Genomic DNA, 24023 nt, shown 5'->3' on the forward strand with positions numbered 1-24023 from the left:
CTACTTTTCTTCCGAATAGCTTTATTTTATAGACAATTCTTTTCTTATTTTAGCAATACTTACTTCTACTTAATTAGAAAGTGTTCAAGACTCATTTCTTTATTGTAGTATGAATACAAATGATAAAACTGCAGAATGGTGTTTATACTTTATCCAATAACAGTATAGATAGTGCTGCCAAAGATTACCCTTAGGCTCGCACAGTCTTTTGTTTCATATCTGAAACTCTCTCCAAAAGCAAGAATCCAAGAGAACCAACTGCTAATGAGCCACATTTTTTTAGTGTTACTGCCACTCCTCTGGAGGCTGCATTAATTACTTTGGGTCAAAATGGAGGAAACAATTTCTTACGGAATTAATGTCACAATAGTGGGCTTTCCTGGTGGCTCAGATGGTAAAGAATCTGCCTGCAGTGTGGGAGACCTGGGTTCGATCCCTGGGTCGGGAATAATCTCTGGAGGAGGGAATGACTACCCACTTCAGTATTCTTGCCTGGAGGATTCCATGGCCAGTGGAGCCTGGCAGGCTATAGTCCATGGGTTCACAAAGAGTCAGACATGACTGAGTGACTAACACTTTCACTTTTCACTGGTACTAGGGGATCTATGCATTTGAATGAAAGCCTTTCCTCATTTCCCTCATATGGAATGATAGCTCTGAAAACTTCTCTAAATTAGTTGTGTGTATTTCAGGGTTTGATTATTAAGAAAGCATTCACCTGAAATTCTGAGTGTACCTACAAAGAGAATTTATTTGACCCATTTGTCTTATCTACACTGGTACTCTGAATCCACTATAATTGCTAGTTATTAGAAGACAAAGCCAGCCTCAAAAAAGTCCAGTGAATATTCATCAAACAAGGAAAGGTACCCTGGAAAAGCAGTAGTGCAACCTGAACACACAAATTCAATAAGATGCACCCGAGGAAAGTTAGGAAGATCTAGAAAAGTCAGCTTAAGAAATAAATTAACATGTTCTGAAGTGCACAATAGAAACAGTCCCACTAGTGCAATCATCCAAGAGTATGCAAAGCAAAAGCATATAAGAAATAACTTATAATTTCAAAAGCATAATAGAAAGAATCATTAGGGAGTCTGAATTTTCTGTTTATTTTAGTATTTATTTTGACTTTAAATGCTTCCTTTGAAATCCACTAGTATTTTCAATAGTGCTTCATAAATGAAAACTGATTTCAGAAAGGACATTGTGATAAGATTGGAACTAACTTTTCCATCTATGTTTTGAAAACATTACATTAGCATACTTTGGCATTTTGTATGTGTCATGCTACAGAATTTCACAACTGTTTTATCTAGGTTTTTTTTTTTTTTTTTTTTTTCATTAGTTTTACTTTGCTTCAAACAGGAATTTGAAAATAAACACAACAAATGTTTACTTACAATGAAAGTTTTTGTTTTGTTTTTTGTTTTTAATTTTTTCAAATTGGAGATCTAACTATTACTACTCACTTGAGTGTCTTTCCACTTGGTAATAAAGCTATTCTCTATGTCCATTTGTTTGACTTGGTCTTCTTTAACCTGTTTAAAATATAATTTGGGACATTCTAATAAAATACAAGGAGTGATGGTACTCATCCTCACATAACTTTCTTCAGGAATTTAAAGACTGACATGTTAAAAATAAATGAGAATGGCCATCTTCATCAGCGGGGGCCCACACAGCTAGGGCAGCCAACAAGATAGAGGCTCATAAAGTTCAGAATATCTTATGATGATACCACTTTAGGCTACACATTCCATCAGTGACATCCTCTTTGCTGAAGTGTATTAATAAGCAAAGTGGCTGATGAAGGGTTCAACAGAGTTTATGTACATTGAGAGTAAAGACTTCTTTTATCAGAAATGTTCATTAAGGGCTTATGAAGTTTCCACCATTTGGCTAAAGTTGGACTTAACAAAACTATGTAGATAAACATTTTTACTACTATAACAGTACAAAAACAGAAAATCAAGAGAGCATGCAAAGCCACACATTTTTTTCCCCAAAGTCTTTCATTTCTCAGCATCAGAACTATTGTGAAGACATTGCTATTGATCAAAAACAGTGGACACATAAAGGAAGAGATAAAAAGGAGATCAAGGAGCAAAGAGAATTCAACAATTGTTCATTCCTACATAAATTAAGATATGAAATTTGTTATTTTATTAAAATATACTTTCTTTTCCTTTTTTAAGCAATCTTGTGATGAGTTATTATAAGAATGTATGAACTATAAAAGTTAACTTATTACATTAACCTATTTGATCATCTGGTAAAGACACAATTCTGGAAAACAAGGGGTCTTGTACAAGACTACTTAACAGAATGCCCGGAAAGGTTTAATGACAACATTGAGATGGCAGAAACAGTCAAGCAGTGGAAATGGACCTTTGACCCAGGTCCCCTACATCCCCCCACCATATTCAAATCCTAGGCTTATTTCCTCTGTTTTTACTCCTTTGAAATAAAAAAATTATCCCTATTCTAAGAGTTTTCTGATAAAACATGAAAATATGAACTTCATAAAATAGCAAATTGAAAAGTCAAATAATTAGAATAGAGATGACTTAATAAAAACCACAGAATATTACTTCAGAATTTTTTTCCAATTCATGCACAACTAAAAAAAAAACTCTAAAATGCTTTCAACTACAAAATTTATCAGCCTGATGTAATTTACTGAATTTGTGAATTTCATAATTTCACACCTCTAAGTAGACATACTTAATGCATACACATACTGAGAAAAAAACATAAAAACACTATAAATAGAAATATTCTGTGCAACAGATACCAGATGGTAAAAAAGCTTTAAAAGCAGCCAAATTTAAATGAATGGCTATAGCTTAAAATGCTAGTTATATCTGAAAAGTGAAGGATCATGTACCTATCTTTATATTTAAATATTCCTAAAGACATGAATAAAGACATCCTAAAATACATATTTTTGTTTGCAAACAATAACATCAAAACTATTTTAACAAGGGCAGGATATAAAATATTTACCTCAAAAATTTCAACATAATTATTAATTAAGTCCTCGATTACATTCACTTCTTCACTAGTTTGTCCCTTAGTTTGAAAGAAACAGGAGGAAAAAACCAAGGCCAAATTGTGGGCACTCATGTGATTGATTTCTGAGCATTTCTGAACCCTGTTAGAGAAAAGCAGTACTTGTTACAACGTATTTCTATGTGAAAATTTCATAAAACTTATGTCTTCATGTTCATTTATCCTCTTTTATTTTTTAAACACAAACATACTGAAAGTCACTGATACTAAAGGTGGAGCGGTGATTTAAAGAAAAATACACAGTTCTTTCTTCCAAGTATCCTTCAGGTTTAAGAACATTAGAAAAGACTACTGTCAAAGATATTACTACGAGTTACAAAGCAGTACTTGCTCATCGCTTTAGAAGAAGGCCCCCCCCTCCCCAATATCCATACAGTTCTACAGATGGGACAACCTGTAGCTAAGGCATAAAGGTGTGCTTGCAGAAAGGTGTCAAATGACTTGTAGGATGGAAGCATAAATAAAAGAGGGACAGAGGGCAGTAGGTAAGCAGGAAATAAGGCAAGAATGGCAAATTGGGAGACAAAGTAAAGAGTTCCAAACTCAAAGTTCAGGGCAAGTGTTGAATTTCCCAGCACATCCTTATCAGGTGAGAAAATGGTCGAAAGTGTTTGAATGGTTATTCAAAATAAGACAGCTCTCAGAAAGCAATCACTTTTTACAATGAACAGACATGAAGAGAGTCAATTCTCCCAATCAGTAGGCTACAACACCAGTTTTACAAAGAACTTTCAAGTATTCACGAATGTTTAAGTCCAAAGTAATTAAGAAAAAAACCATAGCCATCACCCCAATAAAAGGAAATTTACAATGATAAAAATGCAGAACTCTAACTGATGCCCATGGAAATATCAGTTAATTCTATCACTGACTGTAGACATACTGCTGTTAAGTAGCTTCAGTCATGTCCGACTCTGTGCGACCCCATAGATGGCAGCCCACCAGGCTTCCCCGTCCCTGGGATTCTCCAGGCAAGAACATTGGAGTGGGTTGCCATTTCCTTCTCCAATGCATGAAAGTGAAAAGTGAAAGTGAAGTCGCTCAGTCGTGTCTGACTCTTAGCGACCCCATGGACTGCAGCCCACCAGGCTCCTCGGTCCATGGGATTTTCTAGGCCAACAGTACTGGAGTGGGGTGCCATTGCCTTCTCCAGACTGTAGACATAACAGCTGCTCAACTGCCTGTCTAATTACATTTGTGAATTTCTAAAATACATGCTAAAAAAGGGAGATCAACTCTATCTAAGGAATAAAGCAAGACTAGGTAGGTACACCTAACTATAAGAGCGAAGATTCTAGTAGGTACAAGGAAAATAAGGAAATATGACAGCAATATATATGATAGTGTAAGAAACAATGAAATACCAAATTGCATAGGGGAGACAGAGCAAGCTTGATCATCATGTATGATTTATAAGATGCAAAAGGCATTGCAAGTTAATAGAGGAGGATGTCGTAATTGTGGGCATCCCTCTCAAAACCACTCTGTACTTTTTTTTCATCACACTAGACTGTAAATATTTGGAAATTCTATCTCCAAGTCTGCCTCTGTTACTATTAGAATCTAAACATCTCACAGAGACTTTGTGTTGATCATACTGTGGTGGTGGCGGTTTAGTCTTAAGTTGTATCCAACTCTTTGTGACCCCATGGACTGTAGCCTGCCAGGCTCCTCTGTCATGAGTTTTCCTAGGTGAGGATACTGGAGTGGGCTGAGGAGTGTGTTGCCATTTCCTTCTGCAGGGGATCTTCCTGACCTGGGGATCGAACATGCCTCTCCTGCTTGGCAGATGGATTCTTTACCACTGAGCCACTAGGAAAGCCCCTAATCACACTGCAGTGTGTAACACAAATATATATAGTGAAGGGAATTAAGTCAATATTAGTCATGGAGGAAGTGATCTGTTATCTAGGACACGGATAGAAGTAAATGCTAAATCAATCTGACTTTATCCACACTGACCTCTCAAACTTTGACGACACTATCAAATATTCTCATCTCTCCTGAGCATTCTCCTCTAACACTTATCACCTCTTCAGTTTCTGTAACTGCCTGAATTACTGGCATAAATATGCCCACTATGTATTTTCCTTTTCTTCTTTTACTTCCCTGCTCCCACACTAGTATCTGCAAGTGTCCCATATTCAGCCAGTTTACTCTCTTCCCACTCAGGTTTTCACATCAGAAGTCCACAAAAATTGTGTCTTAAGTAGGTTTCTCTGCCTCTGTTCTAACCTTTTCCAATCAATCCCAGGACATGGGTTATCATCCTAAAACAGATTGGATCAGTCATTCCTTATCACATAAAGGAATGAAATCCAAATGTTTTTGCACGATGAACAGAGCCTTTCACAGCCTGATGCCAGCCAGCTATAAACCATCTCATCTTCTAGCACACATGTTTCCTGAAAATATCCCTCACTCATGTCTTGTACTTAATTTTCTGTCATGCCCAGTTCATTTATCCTTTTAGATCTGAACCATCACCTGGATCTCAACACACAATGATGTATCACTCGATCCTTCCTCTTTAATTTCATGTCGTATGCTAAAATTCTCTGTTTTAAAATCTGTGCTGACAGTGCTGTGTTTTCCTAAAATGTATAAAATGCCCTGCAGCATCCCTGTAAGTCCCCATCCCCACTGTGATGTCTCAGGGTTCCTTGGTGCTATTTGGAAACTGCAGTCTTAAGACTATTTTTGTTATTCATGTACTATTAGCAATCATTTCTGTTCGCATGGACTCTTAGTGGGCATTGTATATAGTAGGAACGAAAATAAATATTAGTTAAACAAAGGATAGGAAGCAGCTCATTATCTGAAATTCAAGTATGAATAAAGAAGTTTAAGAATTATATGTAACTCAATGTTTAAAATATTAACTGATCATTGTAGCAGCAGGTGACATATTGAAATTTGTGAAGAAAAAAATCTGTCCCAGTGTCTCTTAGGCATAGAGATAGGACTGTACAGTATATCAACTATATTTGTATGACACAATAAGAAAATCAGATGCATAGTAATGGAGTTTACATGCATGAGAAGTAATGATTGGAAAAGAAAGATAAAGACAAAAGACAAATTGTGGAGATTTAGGAATCTAAACTTCAACTAAGGTATTTTTAGTAGAATTCAGCTTTATAGAAATTTATTCAAGGGAATATTGCATCCATGCAAGAAGCTGCCAACAATATATTCCTTAAGCAGTATTTACACTGATTTAAGTTTCAGTAATGATTCTTGCTCATAGCAAAATAAACTGTTGACTTAAAATGTTATTCCCAAACACCCTGATTTTTCAGATGTCATTTCTCAAGCTACCATTTTATTCCTCCTAGCCTTCCAAATGCAGGGGACTACATGCCCTGACATAGAAAATGGGTTTGACTTTTGAAATTTTCCTTATCTAATCAATAGTCTGACATCAAAATGTTTAAAATTCCTGTTTAAGTACTGGATGTATTTGAGAAGGTGATATACGATTATTTCTAATCCATTTAAGAAATTCTCCAGGGCTATTTATTTGAAATGTATCTTAATTGCATTAAGAGACACCAAACTGATAGTTTATGGGAATTCCATTTTTGAAACCATTCTTAAGATATGGTGAAAGGCATCATTGACTCGATGGACATGAGTTTGAGTGAACTCTGGGAGTTGGTGATGGACAGGGAGGCCTGGCGTGCTGCGATTCATGGGGTCGCGAAGAGTCAGACACAACTGAGTGACTGACTGAACTGAACTGAACCACAGTACTTTAAATTAAAAAAAATAATGACTTACTGAGTGTCATATTTGAAATATCTAGAAAAGTTCATGAATCCACCCACCTGTAAAGGTGTTCAATTATAGCTGCCAATGTTGCTCGGTTCACCCCAGGAAGAGTACGTATAAATGCTCCATACTTCTTAATTCTTTCCTTGTCATCTTGGGTATCTAAAGGTTAAACACACACACATGAAACTTTAGGTCTAACTAATCATCTGTATTACCAATTTGCCTTTTATCAGTATTTTAAAACAATATTCACAACTGTATTTCACTGACACAATCAAGTTTCAAAACAGAAAACACTCAAACTTCTCTAATTCTGGAAAAGTATTTGATATTTACACAAACATTCCACAGCTATATGTCACAGCTCTTATATTTTATAATTAAAAATAAACCACTATTAAAACCCAGGTCTGTATTTTATCTTCAATGCTACATTCTACTGAACTTCAACTAAAAGGACTATTTTCAAGTAGTAACAAATTAGCCTACAAATTGAAGAGATGAGCCAAAAGTATTTTAACTATAGCTATGGAAAGATCTCACTATTTGTTATTAGAAAATGACATATCTGACCATTTTTCCCTGTTAGCATCATAAAAATCTTCCCTAAACTTTGAACCATCCCAGAACTATGAACTGTACATTAACCACACTGCTGCTGCTACTGCTAAGTCGCTTCAGTCGTGTCCAACTCTGTGCGACCCCATAGACGGCAGCCCACCAGACTCCCCCGTCCCTGGGATTCTCCAGGCAAGAACACTGGAGTGGGTTGCCATTTCCTTCTCCAATGCATGAAAGTGAAAAGTGAAAGTGAAGTCGCTCAGTCGCATACAACTCTCAGCGACCCCATGGACTGCAGCCTACCAGGCTCCTCCATCCATGAAGTGTCCAGGCAAGAGTACTGGAGTGGGTTGCCATTGCCTTCTCCACATTAACCGCACAGATCCATGCAAAAGTCCTTTCACCAGCCCTGGAAACTTCAGTTCTTTGTAGAAGGTTAGGGGGGCAGTGGAATAAGTCATAAGGCTCTGGTAACAGTGACACAGACTGAGAGGAGGATAGATAGATCCTTTGCTTTTGTCATGATTAGAACTTATTCATGAAGAGCAGGACAAGAAGGAACTACTCTCCTCCACTCTCCTAACCCTAAGAAGTCAAATACTTAAAAGCAACTGCACAGGAACCTCCAAAGTTCTAGTCTGGAGGTTGTATAGTGGTGGTCTGGTCTAACCTTTTCTTTCACAGGGGAAATAAGAGACCTCTCTTCAAATAAATAGCTTGTGCTGACTCTAACTCAAGGGGATTGCACTTATATTCCCTCTCCATTCCCAACCACCTTTGGAAACAGGGCTTTTTCATTTTCTGCTTAGCCCTACACATTCCATTCACAGAAAGCCAGTGGCACATTAATGATTCTTTGAAAGTACACAGTCACTTGTAAAGGGCATTTGGATCCCTGGGGAGGTAAGAAATTCTGTGACACATTTTTGAAGTACGCTCCTATTTAAAACAGGAACTGATAACTCCTTTGTACTGATTTCACCTGCACACTAGATCTATAAAAGTAAACATGGTCATATTGACTTAACTACGCTGATGGATGACTGTCATAAAGCAAGAGCGGAAGACACCCCAGTAACATTCAAAGACTATACTAGAAGTGAATTAAGAATTAGCTATCATTCTTGGTATAATCCAAATGTTTCCCCTCATGTCTTCCAGTTTCTAACTGTAGAGGTAATTGTATTTATTCAATTAAATGTAATTAATACTATGCTAAGTTGCTTCAGTCGTGTCCGACTCTGTGCGACCCCTTAGACGGCAGCCCAGCAGGCTCCTTCGTCCATGGGATTTCCCAGGCAAGAGTACTGGAGTGGGGTGCCATTGCCTTCTCCAAATTAATACTATACTACTATGCTTATAACTCGGAGAAGGCAATGGCACCCATTCCAGTACTCTTGCCTGGAAAATCCCATGGACAGAGGAGCCTGGTAGGCTGCAGTCCATGAGGTCACTAGGAGTCAGACACGACTGAGCGACTTAACTTTGACTTTTCACTTTCATGCATTGGAAAAGGAAATGGCAACCCACTCCAGTGTTCTTGCCTGGTGAATCTCAGGGATGGGGGAACCTGCTGGGCTGCCGTCTAAGGGGTCGCACAGAGTCGGACACGACTGAAGCAATTTAGCAGCAGCATGCTTATAACAAGCACATGCTAGTATAGCCTATTTTCACAAATCTTATAAGAATAAAATAGATGATATTTTCAAAATGAAGTTTGAGTAACTGGGAAAGGAAATGAAGATAGATTTTAGGTCATACAGAAAATACAACAATTCAACCAATCACAGCCTTCAGACAATTTAATTAGCATTCTTAGAAGAAGAGGTCACGTATATCATATAAACAGGTACTATGCAACTGTAGGACATTCCTCGCCTTGGGCGCACAGGACCCAAGAGAGCCCTCCAATGAGGTCATCCATCGAGTTCTGGTTTACTTTTGTCAGATCCAACAAAGGGTACTTTCTGACAGGTCAGGGTGAGCTACAAGGATCTGAAAGCAAAGAACTTTGAACACTAGTGCAATGGCACCCCACTCCAGTACTCTTGCCTGCAGAATCCCAGGGACGGGGTAGCCTGGTGGGCTGCCATCTATGGGGTCGCACAGAGTCAGACACGACTGAAGTGACTTAGCAGCAGACTTAGCAGCAGTCGAAGCCTTCTTAAAGTAATTTCTCAGGGATTCACATCCAAATGGAAGGTGAACACACTCCTCTCTGACACATGCTATTTCTCAACTACTTTCTCCTGTAGTTTAACAATGAAGACCTCTTTGTCATTAAATTTGACAACTTCACCAAAAGCATATTTGTCATAGATTTTTGATGACTGATTTTACAATAAAGGCAAATTGTAAGTCTTTATAAAATACAGGTACTATAAATAATTTCATGGTTATGAATTACAATAAAATCTTAAAACAAAAATGAGGGTGGCAGGGCAATTGTGCTTAAAAAGATGTATTACCTAATTCTATATTCCAGAAAATTATACAATCAACTCTTCTTGTGAATAGAATTGAAACTATTGATTTGAAAAACATAGGAAACAAGAAAAAGACTTCTGAATTAAGTAGTTACATTATGAAAAGTTTTATTTTAATAACAATACTACTCTCTTCTTGCTGAGACAAAAAAGGTCAATCTTGGGATTATTTTTCAACTACAGATGTTTTGTGGCATTTCAAAATTAATCCCTTCAAATATCATATTTATGTTTTAAATTAAACAAATACTTTCAATGGAAGAAACTTTTCTCAACAGAAAAACATCATATAGTCAATTCAAAGGTCATTTTCCAAAAAAATTCTCAAAATAGGTCAAATGTACAAGAGAGAAATATATTAGTAAATTACGGTATAATTCAATGATACATTTTAAAAATTGGGGGAAAATGAAGATTCAAAATCATCACTTTGAAATTACTGATATATGGGGAATATTTTAGTTTATTAATAAAAGTTATATATAAATCATAGGTGTGGGACAAAGATTATGAAATAATGTGAAAAATGAAAATAGCTCTATTAGAAATCTGGGATTAAAGGCAAAGTTTATATTTTAAAATATGTATTATCATGTTTCTAAAAAAGGAGTTATTTTGAATTAATGGAGGTAAATATAGGTTTTGCTGAAATCAGTTTGACCCATTATGTGATTTAATAGGGCTTCCCAGGTGGTGCTAGTAGTAAAAAACCCACCTGCCAATGCAGGAGACATAATAGATATGGGTTTGATCCCTGGGTTGGGAAGATCTCCTGGAGGAGTGCGTGGCAACCCACTCCAGTATTCTTGCCTGGAGAATCCCCATGGACAGAGGAGCCTGGTGGGCTACAGTCCATAGGGTCACAAAAAGTCTGACACAACTGAAGTGATTTAATACACACGCAGCTGATTTAATAAACTTTTTCTAAGATCATTTCTTAAATAAGTTCTTTTAGAGTATAGCAAAGATATTTTACTTCATTAGCATCTGAAAAAAAAATGAAGACTAAAAAGGTCTTTTGTCATGTAACTCTAAAGAGACAGAATGAATGAAAAAGGAAAGTCAAAGAGCTATATGTTAAAATCATGTAAAACCAATGTTGTAATACACCTTTCATTTTAATCTTAATGAGAAATTAATAGCCTACATGGACTTGACTATTAACACTTCCAAAGTTAAGGCAAAGTAAGCACTAAGAAATCTACCAAAAACTAAATATTATCATAAAAGACTTTAGCAATTACCACCATAAATTTCTTTTGAGGCACATAAAACAGCTATTTTACAATTTCTGTACACTGTTCCTTTCATTTAAATGTTCAGATTATCAGAGGTGATTTTAAAAATCTACTATCAAATGAGAAGGCAAGCCTTTATTCTGTAGTTTATGTATTACCTAAGGCAGAGATCCAATACGGGTAGAGCTCCTTAGTGAGAAGTGCATCATCAATGTCGGAGAGAAAACTCTTCAATACACCTGTCACATCTTCAAGTTGATGTTTTCCAGCCCTCAATTTAAAGCTTCTTGCATCCTTTTTGAAACTCTCCAGGAGTTCACTTACATGTAATGGATCACCATTCTTTTGATAGATATTTTTGTATCCTAAACCTTTGTTTAAAAAAAAAAAAAAAAAAAAGATTATATGAAAAAAGTCTCAGGTCAAAATCCATTTTACTATCTCAAAAAAAGAACTAATTTCTGTGTTCGGATGATGTACAAGACAAAATCATCATCTAAGAGTTTATATAAACATGCATGAGAGTAGAAAGCTCCCCTCCTTGCAAATTTTATAACGTAAAATGCAAACCTGATGAACAAACTATTCCATCCTCAGCTTTTAGTAGGCCCTAGGCCAATCCTTCCGGAGAAGGCAATGGCACCCCACTCCAGTACTCTTGCCTGGAAAATCCATGTACGGAGGAGCCTGGTAGGCTGCAGTCCATGGGGTCGCTAAGAGTTGGACACGACTGAGCGACTTCACTTTCACTTTTCACTTTCATGCATTGGAGAAGGAAATGGCAACCCACTCCAGTGTTCTTGCCTGGAGAATCCCAGGGACGGGGGAGCCTAACGGGGTCCCACAGAGTCGAACATGACTGAAGTGACTTAGCAGTAGCAGCAGCAGCAGGCCAGTCCTTCATAGCATCTTTCTCAAATGTTCTTTTACTGTAAGTGCCCTTTGCTTAGTCTCTCAGAGTACAGATTTGCCTTCAGTTTCACTGACGAAAGTAAGACTCTCTAGTATAAATTTTCTTAAGTCTCTACATTCATATGTGCATATTTAATTCTGTCTGTTCCACAACTTCTTCTAGATGGAAGAGCTGGGTCATAACTTTTCAGAATTACATACTGATCAAGTTTCCCACTTAAAATAAGAGTAGCAGTGGTTAACTGAAGGAAGAGTGGTGGTGGTGTGATGATGATGATAGCCAAACAAATATTTTTTAATACTTTTTTGCCCCCTCCCTTCAGGCCTCTTGTTTTTCTTTCTTCCAAAACTAATCTGAGTTTTCTGTATTTATTCTTTCTACCATCTTGCATCCCCATTGAGCCTTTAACCACTTACTGTTGCTTCAGGCCTAATTCCCACTCTGTTGGGACCATCTTCCTCAAGAATATGCTTTCTAGATGCTTTTCAATTTTTATGTAATAGGATCCCCTTGCAGTGTCTAATACTCCAGTGAATCCTGGTTAAAATTCTGTTAATCTCAAGGTTTTCACAATGTTATGATCTCATCTCTTTTGGCCCCTTCCTCTATGACTCCTCTTCTAGTCTTCTATTTATTCTGCTATCCAATATTTACTGATGATTCCAGGAAACTGTCCTCAATTCTCTTCTCTGATCCCCTACAAAATTCTCTAGATGAACCCATCCATTTTCATCATTTCAACTAAGACATGTATATTTCTACTCAGCTTTTAATTTTGAAAATTTCAAATGCACATGTGCATTACATATCTAAATCTATATATAAATACAGGGCTTCCCAAATACAAGCCACATAGACTATACTTATATATATGAACAAATTAATTTTCCTGCCCCATTCACTACTTCACCTCCCAATCCCAACATGCCTTTTATCTTGTTCCTATACCTCCAGGAGGTATAGGAGAAGGGGATGACAGAGGATGAGATAGTTGGATGGCATCACCAACTCGATGGACATGAGTTTGGGTAAATTCCAGGAGTTGGTGATGGACAGGGAGGCCTGGCGTGCTGCAGTCCGTGGGGTCACAAAGAGAGGGACACAACTGAGCGACTGAACTGAACTTACACACCAAGTAGGACACACTGGTCAAAAACATTGCACTTATAGATTCATATTTGACATTTACTCTATAATTTGTGGAGAAGGCAGTGGCACCCCACTCCAGTAGTTTTGCCTGGGGAATCCCATGGACGGAGGAGCCTGGTAGGCTGCAGTCCATGGGGTCTCTAAGAGTTGGACACGACTGAGCGACTTTACTTTCACTTTTCACTTTCATGCATTGGAGAAGGAAATGGCAACCCACTCCAGTGTTCTTGCCTGGAGAATCCCAGGGACGGGGGAGTCTGGTGGGCTGCCGTCTATGGGGTCGCACAGAGTCGGACACGACTGAAGTGACTTAGCAGTAGCATACCTCCATATGTGGCATTGCCTTCTCCCCAGTCATTTATAAGCTAGAACTTCTCTTTCTCACACATCACATCAAAAGAATCAATAAAAATTTCAAGAAAACTGTCACATATATTTTTCATTATGACTTGTCTCACAAAACTGTCCCCTTGCTCCATCACCTGCACTATTATAATTTCAGGCACCCAATTCCTCAGTATGCTATTGCCCCTCTCTGTCCCTATTTCTACTGAGCCCTCCAGTCTGTCTTGAAAATGATAATAGAATGATCTGAGATACAAGTCTGCTAGTGTTACCAAAATGCTTAAAAATATGGATATAGCCCCCCTACCACTGACTAGAGGGCAAACTTTTGGGAAGATTGAAGGCAGGAGGAGAAGGGGACAACAAAGGATGAGATGGTTGGATGGCACCTCCAACTCAATGGACATGAGTTTGAGAAAGCTCTGGGAGACGGTGAAGGACAGGGAAGCCTGGTGTGCTGCAATCCATGGGATCACAAAGAGTCGGACATGACTGAGCAACTGAACAAAACAGAGGGCAAGTTTAGGGATTTTATTATGATACATAAGACCATGAGCTTCCCGGGTGGTGTTAGTGGTAAAGAACTGGCCTGCCAATGAAGGAGACATAAGAGATATGGGTTCGATCCGTGGATTGGGATGATCCCCTGGAGGAGGGCATAGCAACCCACTCCACTCTCCTTGCCTGTAGAATCCCATGGACTGAGGAGCCTGGTGGGCTATTGTCCATAGGGTCGCAAAGAGTTGGAAACAACTGAAATGACTTAGCATGCATGCATTCATATAAGACCCTATATGAATGTCCTAACTAGTTCTCCAGCTTCTTTTATTTTCCGCTCTTCTTACACTAAGTTCTAACCACATGTAGCTACCCAAAGTTCCCTGACTAGACAACTTCCTTCATGACTCCACACCTGACACACACAGTTTCCTCTGCCTGGAATCCCTCCTCCTCCCTTCTCCTAATGAGCTCCCATTCTCTCTTAAAACACATGGCAGGTTCCATGCTCCAGCCATGAAACCCTCCATGACCACTTCTACACTAAGTGAATTTCAGCTCTAAGCCATGGACACCTGGACCACGCCCTGAACCCCACTGCCACAGAATTTCATAGACTTGAGATATAAATGCCCACTTATTCTGATCTACAATCTATAAATTCCTAGAAGGCAAAGATCATGTCTTATTTTCTGTATACAGTAGTTACACAGTACCTCAAAGAACTCAGTCGATAGTCAGTAAATGACCACAATAGAAGAACAAGCAAGTTCTACCAAAAAACTGATTAAGTTTCTGAGATATGTTCCTAGTTGAGTGAATTTCTAACAACTGGTACAAGGTAACTCAATGTGAATCTGAATGCAATTTTGTTTACAAAAAATTAAATATATCCCCCCAAGAACTAACTGCTGTAACTCATTAAAACAATTAAAACTCTTTAGAATTATACATGAATTTTGTCAGGTTCAGATTTTGACACCATGAGCACAAAAATTAGGCTTTTAGATTTTATACCAAAGATTAGGAAATTCGAAATAATTATGATCATATAGGCCCTCTGCATCCTATAATCACTGGGCATTTTCTAAGTTCATATCAAATCTTCCCTTCTATCCATGCTGGTAATATTGAGGTTTTCACGTGTTTTGCTCATTAAAAAAACAAAAAGCCGGAAAAAACTTTAAGAGTCTTTTATTGGCTTTATTACTTTAATATGGAAGCTAATGTACCTTATGCTAGAGCTACAAGGTAATTATAATATATGAAATTTAGTTGAAAACAATCTAATGCTTAATGATTTTAAATGCAAATAAACACCACAAAGACACTTCTGATTTCCCTAGAGAAACATTAAATTGGATACACTGGGAGCAAGTCAAGCTATTTTAATCATTTGTCAGCTTAAGAAAGACCTTATACCATTATGAAACGAACATGATGTGAAAATTCCCAATGAGGTTACGATCTTGCTAAAACATAAGATGTGTGCAATTTATTTATACCAGCACAATGCAAGTGCACCAATACTGAATTACTAATAAATGAAGATGATAACCTTCCTCCCCCATTTTCAAACAAACAGATGATGACATTTGATAAGAAAAATATAACCATACTATCAAGGAACTTCACAGAATACTCCCACATAATGTGATTACATACATATTTGTAACATGTATATAATTCAAACACAAATTAATATTCAAACCTGAATATTAATCATAATTTTACTTGGATAACACATGAAATGAGTGAAATACTTAAAATGGCACTCTCCCTAGGAGAAAACAGATTAATATACACATATTCTAGACTTAATTTTCCCTTATTTTTTTTCATAGCATTTGTTATTTCTGGCATTGTGTTCATATCATTTCACTGTTAGTTCTCATACTGGAAGGCAAAATTTATGGTTCTTTCACTCTTTACTACCACTGCTCAATTTTCAGTACTAAGCTCAGCAGCTGGCACACTATAGACAATAAATAAGTAAAAAAAAAAACACTCATAAAACAGTGTTTTTCTACAGCTCTCTCACTGATTACACTTTCTTTTCAAATTAAAAATACCCAAAGATACATCTAAGACTAGGAGAACAATGAAAAGTTAACACAGCTTTCAAAATATAAGATAAACCATTTTACTTTTTTTCTGCATGTACAATCTAAATCAATGCCTTTTATAGACAGATTGAAAGAGAGAACATATTTTTATATTAAAAATATAGTTAAACAATTTATCTTTTAGCATATTAAGGCAACATGTAACAGAAGAAATTTTCAGAAGAAATTTTAAGAATGAGTAGTAATTTGAAAATAAGTAAAAATAATAAAGACATACTTCATTTACTTTTTTAGGCATGTATAAAATACTGCCACAGCATGTTAAATTAAAATGATACCTGATTCAACTTGGTTTGAACCTGCAAACTTTCATAAAAATGTTGTTATGATTAAGTCAAACCAGTACAATTAATGACCACGTTTCTTAATACAAACATGTGACCAAAAACATGTTAAATGGAATAAATACACAGACACTTTGCATGCAGGCCTACAAAAAGTAAAGTCTTTTACACATTGTCCCATCATTTACCATTTCTAAAACACAGTCACCACTATATTCCCTAAGACTTTACTGTAAAGTTATAACCTCTGAAGAGTACAACCTTTAATCATTTTTTAAATATACATTTTACAATATAGATTCTTCTAATATGTCATTTAAAATTTTTATGCATGTAAAGGAAGAAGGAATTTGTAAGGACATGTGATATAATTTAAATGAACTTTACTGTGAGAAGGAATGGCATTTAGGCTGAAGGGGGACTACACTTTTAATTTTCACTGATGTGCTTAAAATACAAAGGGCTCTCATTCAGTCCAATGGAGGTACTATTTCAAAACTGTAAGATGCTACTATGAGTCTTGGGGTTGAATAAAAACTCTGATACTTACCATACTGTGTAACAAATGCTATACAGCTGTTCACGATAATGGGAACGTCATTTCTGCCGAGCTGCTGGTCTTGTAATGCATTCCCATCTGTACCTGCTGCTTTTTCAATTGCAGTATGCCAGACTGTGAAATCCAACTTGGTATGCCCATGGATGTATAATGTTCTGTAAAGTTTGAAAAGTATTTCAAATGATAATTTTGTTTTTTTTTTAAGCCTTCTACAGAGAATATCCTTAAATCCATATAAATGTGATCTGATCTCATCCATCAGAAGAAAACCCCTCTGCCTACCACTAGCTTCCACTCACTTGATCCCTCTTCTGCTTTGGAGTCACACGTCTCTCTCCATAGAGGCCAGAAAATTCCCTGAACTTGTGGTCTTAACGTCCTCGCCTCTTTTTCATTTCCTCTTTCATTCTGTTTCTGAATAACTGAACTGAAACCCTTCTGGCCAGCATCACTTGTAACTTCTCATGGATATTTGGAGGTTTATTTTTTAAGATTTTAGAACTGTTTGATGACTTTAGGACTGTTCTACCTTTTAAAGGTAGAAAAAAAAAAAAAAGAGAGAGAGAGAGAGAGGGAAAACAACCACCCAATTCAGCTTTGGCAGAACAGTTCTTCCTGGCTTTTCCTCCTATCTTTCTGGTCCCTCAGTTCTTTCCCAAACTCACTTTCTCTTTCTAAAAATGAACTTGTAACTTCAGTGTACTCACATGAACTCTAAAGACTCTCCAAGGGACATGTCATTCAGGCCAGTGGTTTTATCCCCCATATATATAAGCTAGTAAGTCTCACATCCCTATCTCTGGTTGAGAACTGTCTCACAAATCAGATCTCCATATGATTGAAAAGCAAGAGCATAAAGAAGTTAACAGAATGGAAAACAATTCGTGAACTCAAGTTTTAGCACTATACTCACTTCCTTTATGACCTTGGACAAGTTATCAACCTTCTTTGGTTGTCAGTTTTATCAAAGGCAAAAATGAGGATAATAATAGCACCCACTTCAGCACTCAGTAAATGTGGTATTAGTAACTAATAAACCATAATACTAATTAATGTTAATTCCACAAGCATCTCAAATCTTTATCCCTTCTCATGTGGTGTTGGAGAAGACTTTTGAGAGTCCCTTGGACTGCAAGGAGATCCAACCAGTCCATCCTAAAGGAGATAAGTCCTGGGTGTTCATTGGAAGGACTGATGTTGAAGCTGAAACTCCAATACTTTGGCTACCTCATGCGAAGAGCTGACTCATTTGAAAAGACCCTGATGCTGGGAAAGACTGAGGGCAGGAGGAGGAGATGATAGAGGATAAGATGGTTGGATGGCATCACCGACTCAATGGACATGGGTTTGGGTGGACTCCGAGAGTTGGTGATGGACAGGAAGGCCTGGCGTGCTGCGGTTCATGGGGTTGCAAAGAGTTAGACACGACTGAGCAACTGAACTGATACTGATACCAAACTGGTACTACGTTCTCCACTTATCCCCCCAGGAATTTAGGATTCATTATTGTAGACTGATCCCCCCAATCCCCACCCCACCCCTGACATATGAACTGAGTCACAGAATTCTGTCACATCCAGTTCCCTGACATACTTGCTTTGCCTCCTCTTTATTTGAACACTGCCCTCAGGCTTTCTATTGCTCCTTAAAGTCACTTAAGTCCCTCCAAACAAAATTCCTTTCCCAATCCTCTACCTTCTCCTTAAGACTGCCAGAATGATCTTTTTAAAATACAAAGCTAATGACATCACTTCCTGATAACTGTCCTTCCATGGCAGTTCTGGAGGTTTCAAGATTAAAAGGTCTTCAAGATCTGTCCTGTATCATCCACTCCAACTGTGCCATTCCCAGGAGGAAGGGAGAAAGGAAGGGAAGAAGAAAGAAATTAACATGTTCTTCTCTTTGCAATAAGTATTTCCTGCTCTCTGACTGCTTAGTCCAGCTTCTCCCCGATTGGTATATTCTAGGTAACCCTTTGGGACCCTCCATTCCTATCTGCCTCCATCCAATGCTTCTGGTGAAACAGACTTTAATCTTTAATCTTAAACACCCACTCCACCCTCCGTCACAACAACTGTTGTGTCTGTGTGAATTTTTTAGCCACTTCACCACAAACTTAATACAAGCAAACAAAGAAAGCATTTCAGTATCAATAGCCTTTATTTAGCATAGTGCCAGATACTTCAATTCAGTTCAGTTCAGTTCAGTCTCTCAGTCGTGTCCGACTCTTTGCAACCCCATGAATCGCAGCATGCCAGGCCTCCCTGTCCATCACCAACTCCCGGAGTTTACTCAAACTCATGTCCATTGAGTCAGTGATGCCATTTAGCCATCTCATCCTCCGTCGTCCCCTTCTTCTCCTGTTCCTAGTCCTTCCCAGCATCAGGGTCTTTTCCAATGAGTCAACTCTTCGCATGAGGTGGCCAAAGTATTGGAGTTTCAGCTTTAGTATCAGTCCTTCCAAAGAACACCCAGGACTGATCTCCTTTAGAACGGACTGGTTGGATCTCCTTGTAGTTCAAGGGACTCTCAAGAGTCTTCTCCAACACCACAGTTCAAAAGCATCAATTCTTTGGCGCTCAGCCTTCTTCACAGTCCAACTCTGACATCCATACATGACCACAGGAAAAATCATAGCCTTGACTAGACGGACATTTGTTGGCAAAGTAATGTCTCTGCTTTTGAATATGCTATCTAGGTTGGTCATAGCTTTTCTTCCAAGGAGTAAGCGTCTTTTAATGTCATGGCTGTAATCACCATCTGCAGTGATTTTGTAGCCCAAAAAAGTAAAGTCTGACACTGTTTCCACTGTTTCCCCATCTATTTCCCATGAAGTGATGGGACCAGATGCCATGATCTTCGTTTTCTGAATGGTGAGCTTTAAGCCAACTTTTTCACTCTCCACTTTCACTTTCATCAAGAGGCTTTTTAGTTCCTCTTCATTTTCTGCCATAAGGGTGGTGTCATCTGCATATCTGAGGTTATTGATATTTCTCCCGGCAATCTTGATTCCAGCTTGTGCTTCTTCCAGCCCAGCGTTTCTCATGATGTAGTCTGCATATAATTAAATAAGCAGGGTGACAATATACAGCCTTGACGTACTCCTTTTCCTATTTGGAAGCAGTCTGTTGTTCCATGTCCAGTTCTAACTGTTGCTTCCTGACCTACATATAGGCTTCTCAAGAGGCAGGTATCACTAGATTAAAACTTTGATTTGAAACAAATTAATCATTGATGCATTTAAGTATAATTATACTAAAGTAAGAGGAAATGGCAACCCATTTCAGTATTCTTCCCTAGATAATCCCACAGACAGAGGAGCCTGGCGGGCTGCTGTCCATAGGGTTGCACAGGGCCGGACATGACTGAAGCGACTTAGCATGCATGCGTACCAACGTCCAACTATTTAAGTTTGATTTCAAACTACGAAATGGCTACTTTGGATTCAATCTGAAGAGAAAGGAATGAACTGCATGAACAATCGGTCGCTATGGTTTTCCTTTTGAGGGGACTGAGAGAGGTAATCTTTTACATTCCCGGTAATTCATTGGCCCTAATTTAAGGAGAAAACAGCATTCCTTCTTTCTTTCCTTGAAACGCTCCTCTATGAAGATAAAGCTACTAGCACCCCACTCCACTCACCTTAACACCTTCTGAACCTGCCGTAACTGCATCCTCACTGACACTGATGCCCATAATCTTCATCTCTTGCTTCCTAACATCTTTATTTATTGCTTTTATTTTCCACACCCATCACAGCAGCTCAGATCTCAAGGTTCTGTCATTTCCTTTTTGAAGAATTCTGACACCTGCTTTAATACTGACATGCTTTTGCCTTTTCACTGATCTCATGTCATGTTTAACTCAAAAGCATTCTACTGCTGGGTTTATTTGTTTAAATGAAACTATCTAACTTGGGTAATTTCCCTGAGAAATCAAGCTCCTACATTATGTAGACTTAATCAAAATTATAGCTTGTTAAATTCAGGAGTTTAAAAAATTTATTTTAACTCTTCTTGAGTCTCAGCTGCTTTTTTTATCTGATGATTAAGTTCTGAAATAGGTGACAAAATCTTTGAAAAGGTGTGTGTATAAACAAACAACGACCAATATTTGAGCAAGTAGTTAAAGAAACCCCAAAGGCAATGGCCTGCCTACAACAGCAGTATAATTCTGCCATTAACTGTAAATGTTTCAAACTTCAAATTTTCTTTCTAGTCAGAAGAAATTTTGTGATGACAAGTTTAACTGTCTGCATGTGAACTAGTGAAGGGTAGAATCAGTAATGACAAGTTAACTCCCAAGTCAACTTGTCAAAGGCTAAATCCTAAAATACATCATCTTGTGCAGTAGATGTCTGACATTTAACAGTATCAGTTCAACAACTTTCCTCTCTGATGTTACCTAAACTGCACATTGAATAAAGCATCGAAAGATATTTTCAACACAAATGATGGCCAACTTTATTATTTCAAATGTTACTGAACAATGGTTTATCATTCCTATTTCAAAGAAATAGGAATTTACACCTTGAAAATCTGAAGAGTTATTCTGAAGAACTCTAATTACAGAGAAATACATTTTACTAACTGTTCATTCCCAAACCTAAATTTTAAAGCCGTATTTAAAAAAATCCATATATCCTATAATGCATCAAGATAGTTCAATAAGACATAGAAACCAAGTCCTAAAACTAATAAAACAATTTTCTTAAAGTTGTAATATAATATCCACAAAATAGAGACTATCATTATTTGAGCCTAGTCTACTGACAAGACCCAAGACAAATGAATGATAGGATCTATAAATTTGCTGTACAAAAAATGAAATCATATTTATAAAGAACATTTTAAACACAACTAAAAAGCAAACAACACGTTTCAAAAACATAACTAAAAAAGATAATATCTTAGGCATTTATAAAAAATAAAAACACTGAGTCTTGTAGTATACGTTAGCATTTGTTGGCCAAAAAAACTTTATTTTGCTTTCATTTCTGTAAGATATTTTTTCTGGATAGAGTATTTTAAGCTAATAGTTTCTGGTTTGGTTATTTTTTTTCCCCCGACACATTTTACCATATTATCTCCTGGTTTGCACTGTTTCTGCCAATACATTCTCATCATTGTCCCCTATTTTTAATGTTTCTTCCCCCCTTCCCCGATATTTTTGTTTTTCCTCACACTGGTTTTCAAGAATTTGATTATGATATGTCTTGATGTGGTTTGTCTTTATCATGGATGTTATGTTGATCTTAATATATGTGCATTTATAGTTTTTATGAAATTCAGAAATCTTTGGCCATATTTCTTCAAATATTATATATATATATATATATATTACTCCATCTTTCTCTTCTCTCATTTTACAATTCTAACTATGTTTATATAACAATGCTTAATATTGTCCCACAGGTCATTGAGGCTCTGCTAATTTTATTCAGTCTGTTCTCTCTGAGCTAAAGTTTTGTTAATTTCTAATTGTCATCACTTCAGGTTTATTGAGTTTGTTTTTTTTTAAACATAGTCTACTCCTGCATTTAGCTGATCTAGTGAGATTTTCTTTTCAGATAGTGTATTCTTCAGCCTTAGATGTTCCATTTGGTTTCTTCTTTAGATACATTTTTCTATGTTTATGTTTTCCTTTACATCTTTTAATATATTTAGTAATAATTCAAAATTACTGTGTATATTCTTGCTAATTCCACTATCCCTCTCATTTCTAGGTCTGTTCTTATCATCTAATTTGCAGCTTTTTCATATCACCAGTATTTTAACTCTATGCTAGACATCATGAGTACAAGTTCAGTGTCAGGGTTGTGCTGTCTTCCTATAAGGGTCCTGCTAAGTCACTTCAGTTGTGTCCAACTCTGTGCGACCCCATAGACGGCAGCCCACCAGGCTCCCCGTCCCTGGGATTCTCCAGGCAAGAACACTGGAGTGGGTTGCCATTTCCTTCTCCATCCTATAAGGGTATTGATGTTTGTTTTGGTCCCTTTTGCCTATTTGACCCTGGGTAACTAAACTACTTGTGGAGAGGTCTGTTTTTAAGCTTCAGATCAGATCAGTCACTCAGTCATGCCCGACTCTTTGCGATCCCATGACTCACAGCACGCCAGGCCTCCCTGTCCATCAACAACTCCTGGAGTTCATTGAGACTCACGTCCATCGAGTCAGTGATGCCATCCAGCCATCTCATCCTCTGTCGTCCCCTCTTCCTCCTGCCCCCAATCCCTCCCAGCATCAGGGTCTTTTCCAATGAGTCAACTCTTCGCATGAGGTGGCCAAAGTACTGGAGTTTCAGCTTTAGCATCATTCCTTCCAAAGAAATCCCAGGGCTGATCTCCTTCACAATGGACTGGTTGGATCTCCTTGCAGTCCAAGGGACTCTCAAGAGTCTTCTCCAACACCACAGTTCAAAAGCATCAATTCTTCGGCGCTCAGCCTTCTTCACAGTCCAACTCTCACATCCATACATGACCACAGGAAAAACCATAGCCTTGACTAGACGGACCTTTGTTGGCAAAGTAATGTCTCTGCTTTTCAATATGCTATCTAGGTTGGTCATAACTTTCCTTCCAAGGAGTAAGCGTCTTTTAATTTCATGGCTGCAGTCACCATCTGTAGTGATTTTGGAGCCCAAAAAAATAAAGTCTTGACACTTTTTCCACTGTTTCCCTATCTATTTCCCATGAAGTGGTGGGACCGGATGCCATGATCTTCATTTTCTGAATGTTGAGATTTAAGCCAACTTTTTCACTCTCCACTTTCACTTTCATCAAGAGGCTTTTTAGTTCCTCTTCACTTTCTGCCATAAGGATGGTGTCATCTGCATATCTGAGGTTATTGATATTTCTCCCGGCAATCTTGATTCCAGCTTGTGTTTCTTCCAGTCCAGCGTTTCTCATGATGTACTCTGCATATAATTAAATAAACAGGGTGACAATATACAGCCTTGACGAATTCCTTTTCCTATTTGGAACCAGTCTGTTGCTCCATATCCAGTTCTAACTGTT

At 37.6% G+C, this 24023-nt stretch overlaps 1 protein-coding gene across 6 annotated transcripts in view; it reads right to left on the bottom strand.

Moving 5' to 3' along the window:
* ARAP2 (ArfGAP with RhoGAP domain, ankyrin repeat and PH domain 2) overlaps positions 1 to 24023 on the bottom strand; it is a 197010-nt gene that overhangs the window by 58268 nt on the left and 114719 nt on the right. For 5 of the 6 annotated variants that reach the window (XR_009494861.1, XR_009494862.1, XM_059887745.1 and 2 more), the window contains 5 exons: positions 17000 to 17163; positions 11293 to 11505; positions 6903 to 7008; positions 3007 to 3154; positions 1470 to 1538 (listed from right to left, as the gene is read on the bottom strand). Coding sequence is in view for 4 of the 6 variants with exons in the window: in XM_059887745.1 (XP_059743728.1) it covers positions 1470 to 1538; positions 3007 to 3154; positions 6903 to 7008; positions 11293 to 11505; positions 17000 to 17163 (700 nt within the window). In the remaining 2 variants the exon portion in view is untranslated. The remainder of the gene's footprint in view (positions 1 to 1469; positions 1539 to 3006; positions 3155 to 6902; positions 7009 to 11292; positions 11506 to 16999; positions 17164 to 24023) is intronic. The other variant, XM_059887746.1, reaches the window with a different exon arrangement.

This window comes from Bos taurus, chromosome 6, assembly GCF_002263795.3.
Source record: "Bos taurus isolate L1 Dominette 01449 registration number 42190680 breed Hereford chromosome 6, ARS-UCD2.0, whole genome shotgun sequence".
Lineage (NCBI taxonomy): Eukaryota > Metazoa > Chordata > Mammalia > Artiodactyla > Bovidae > Bos > Bos taurus.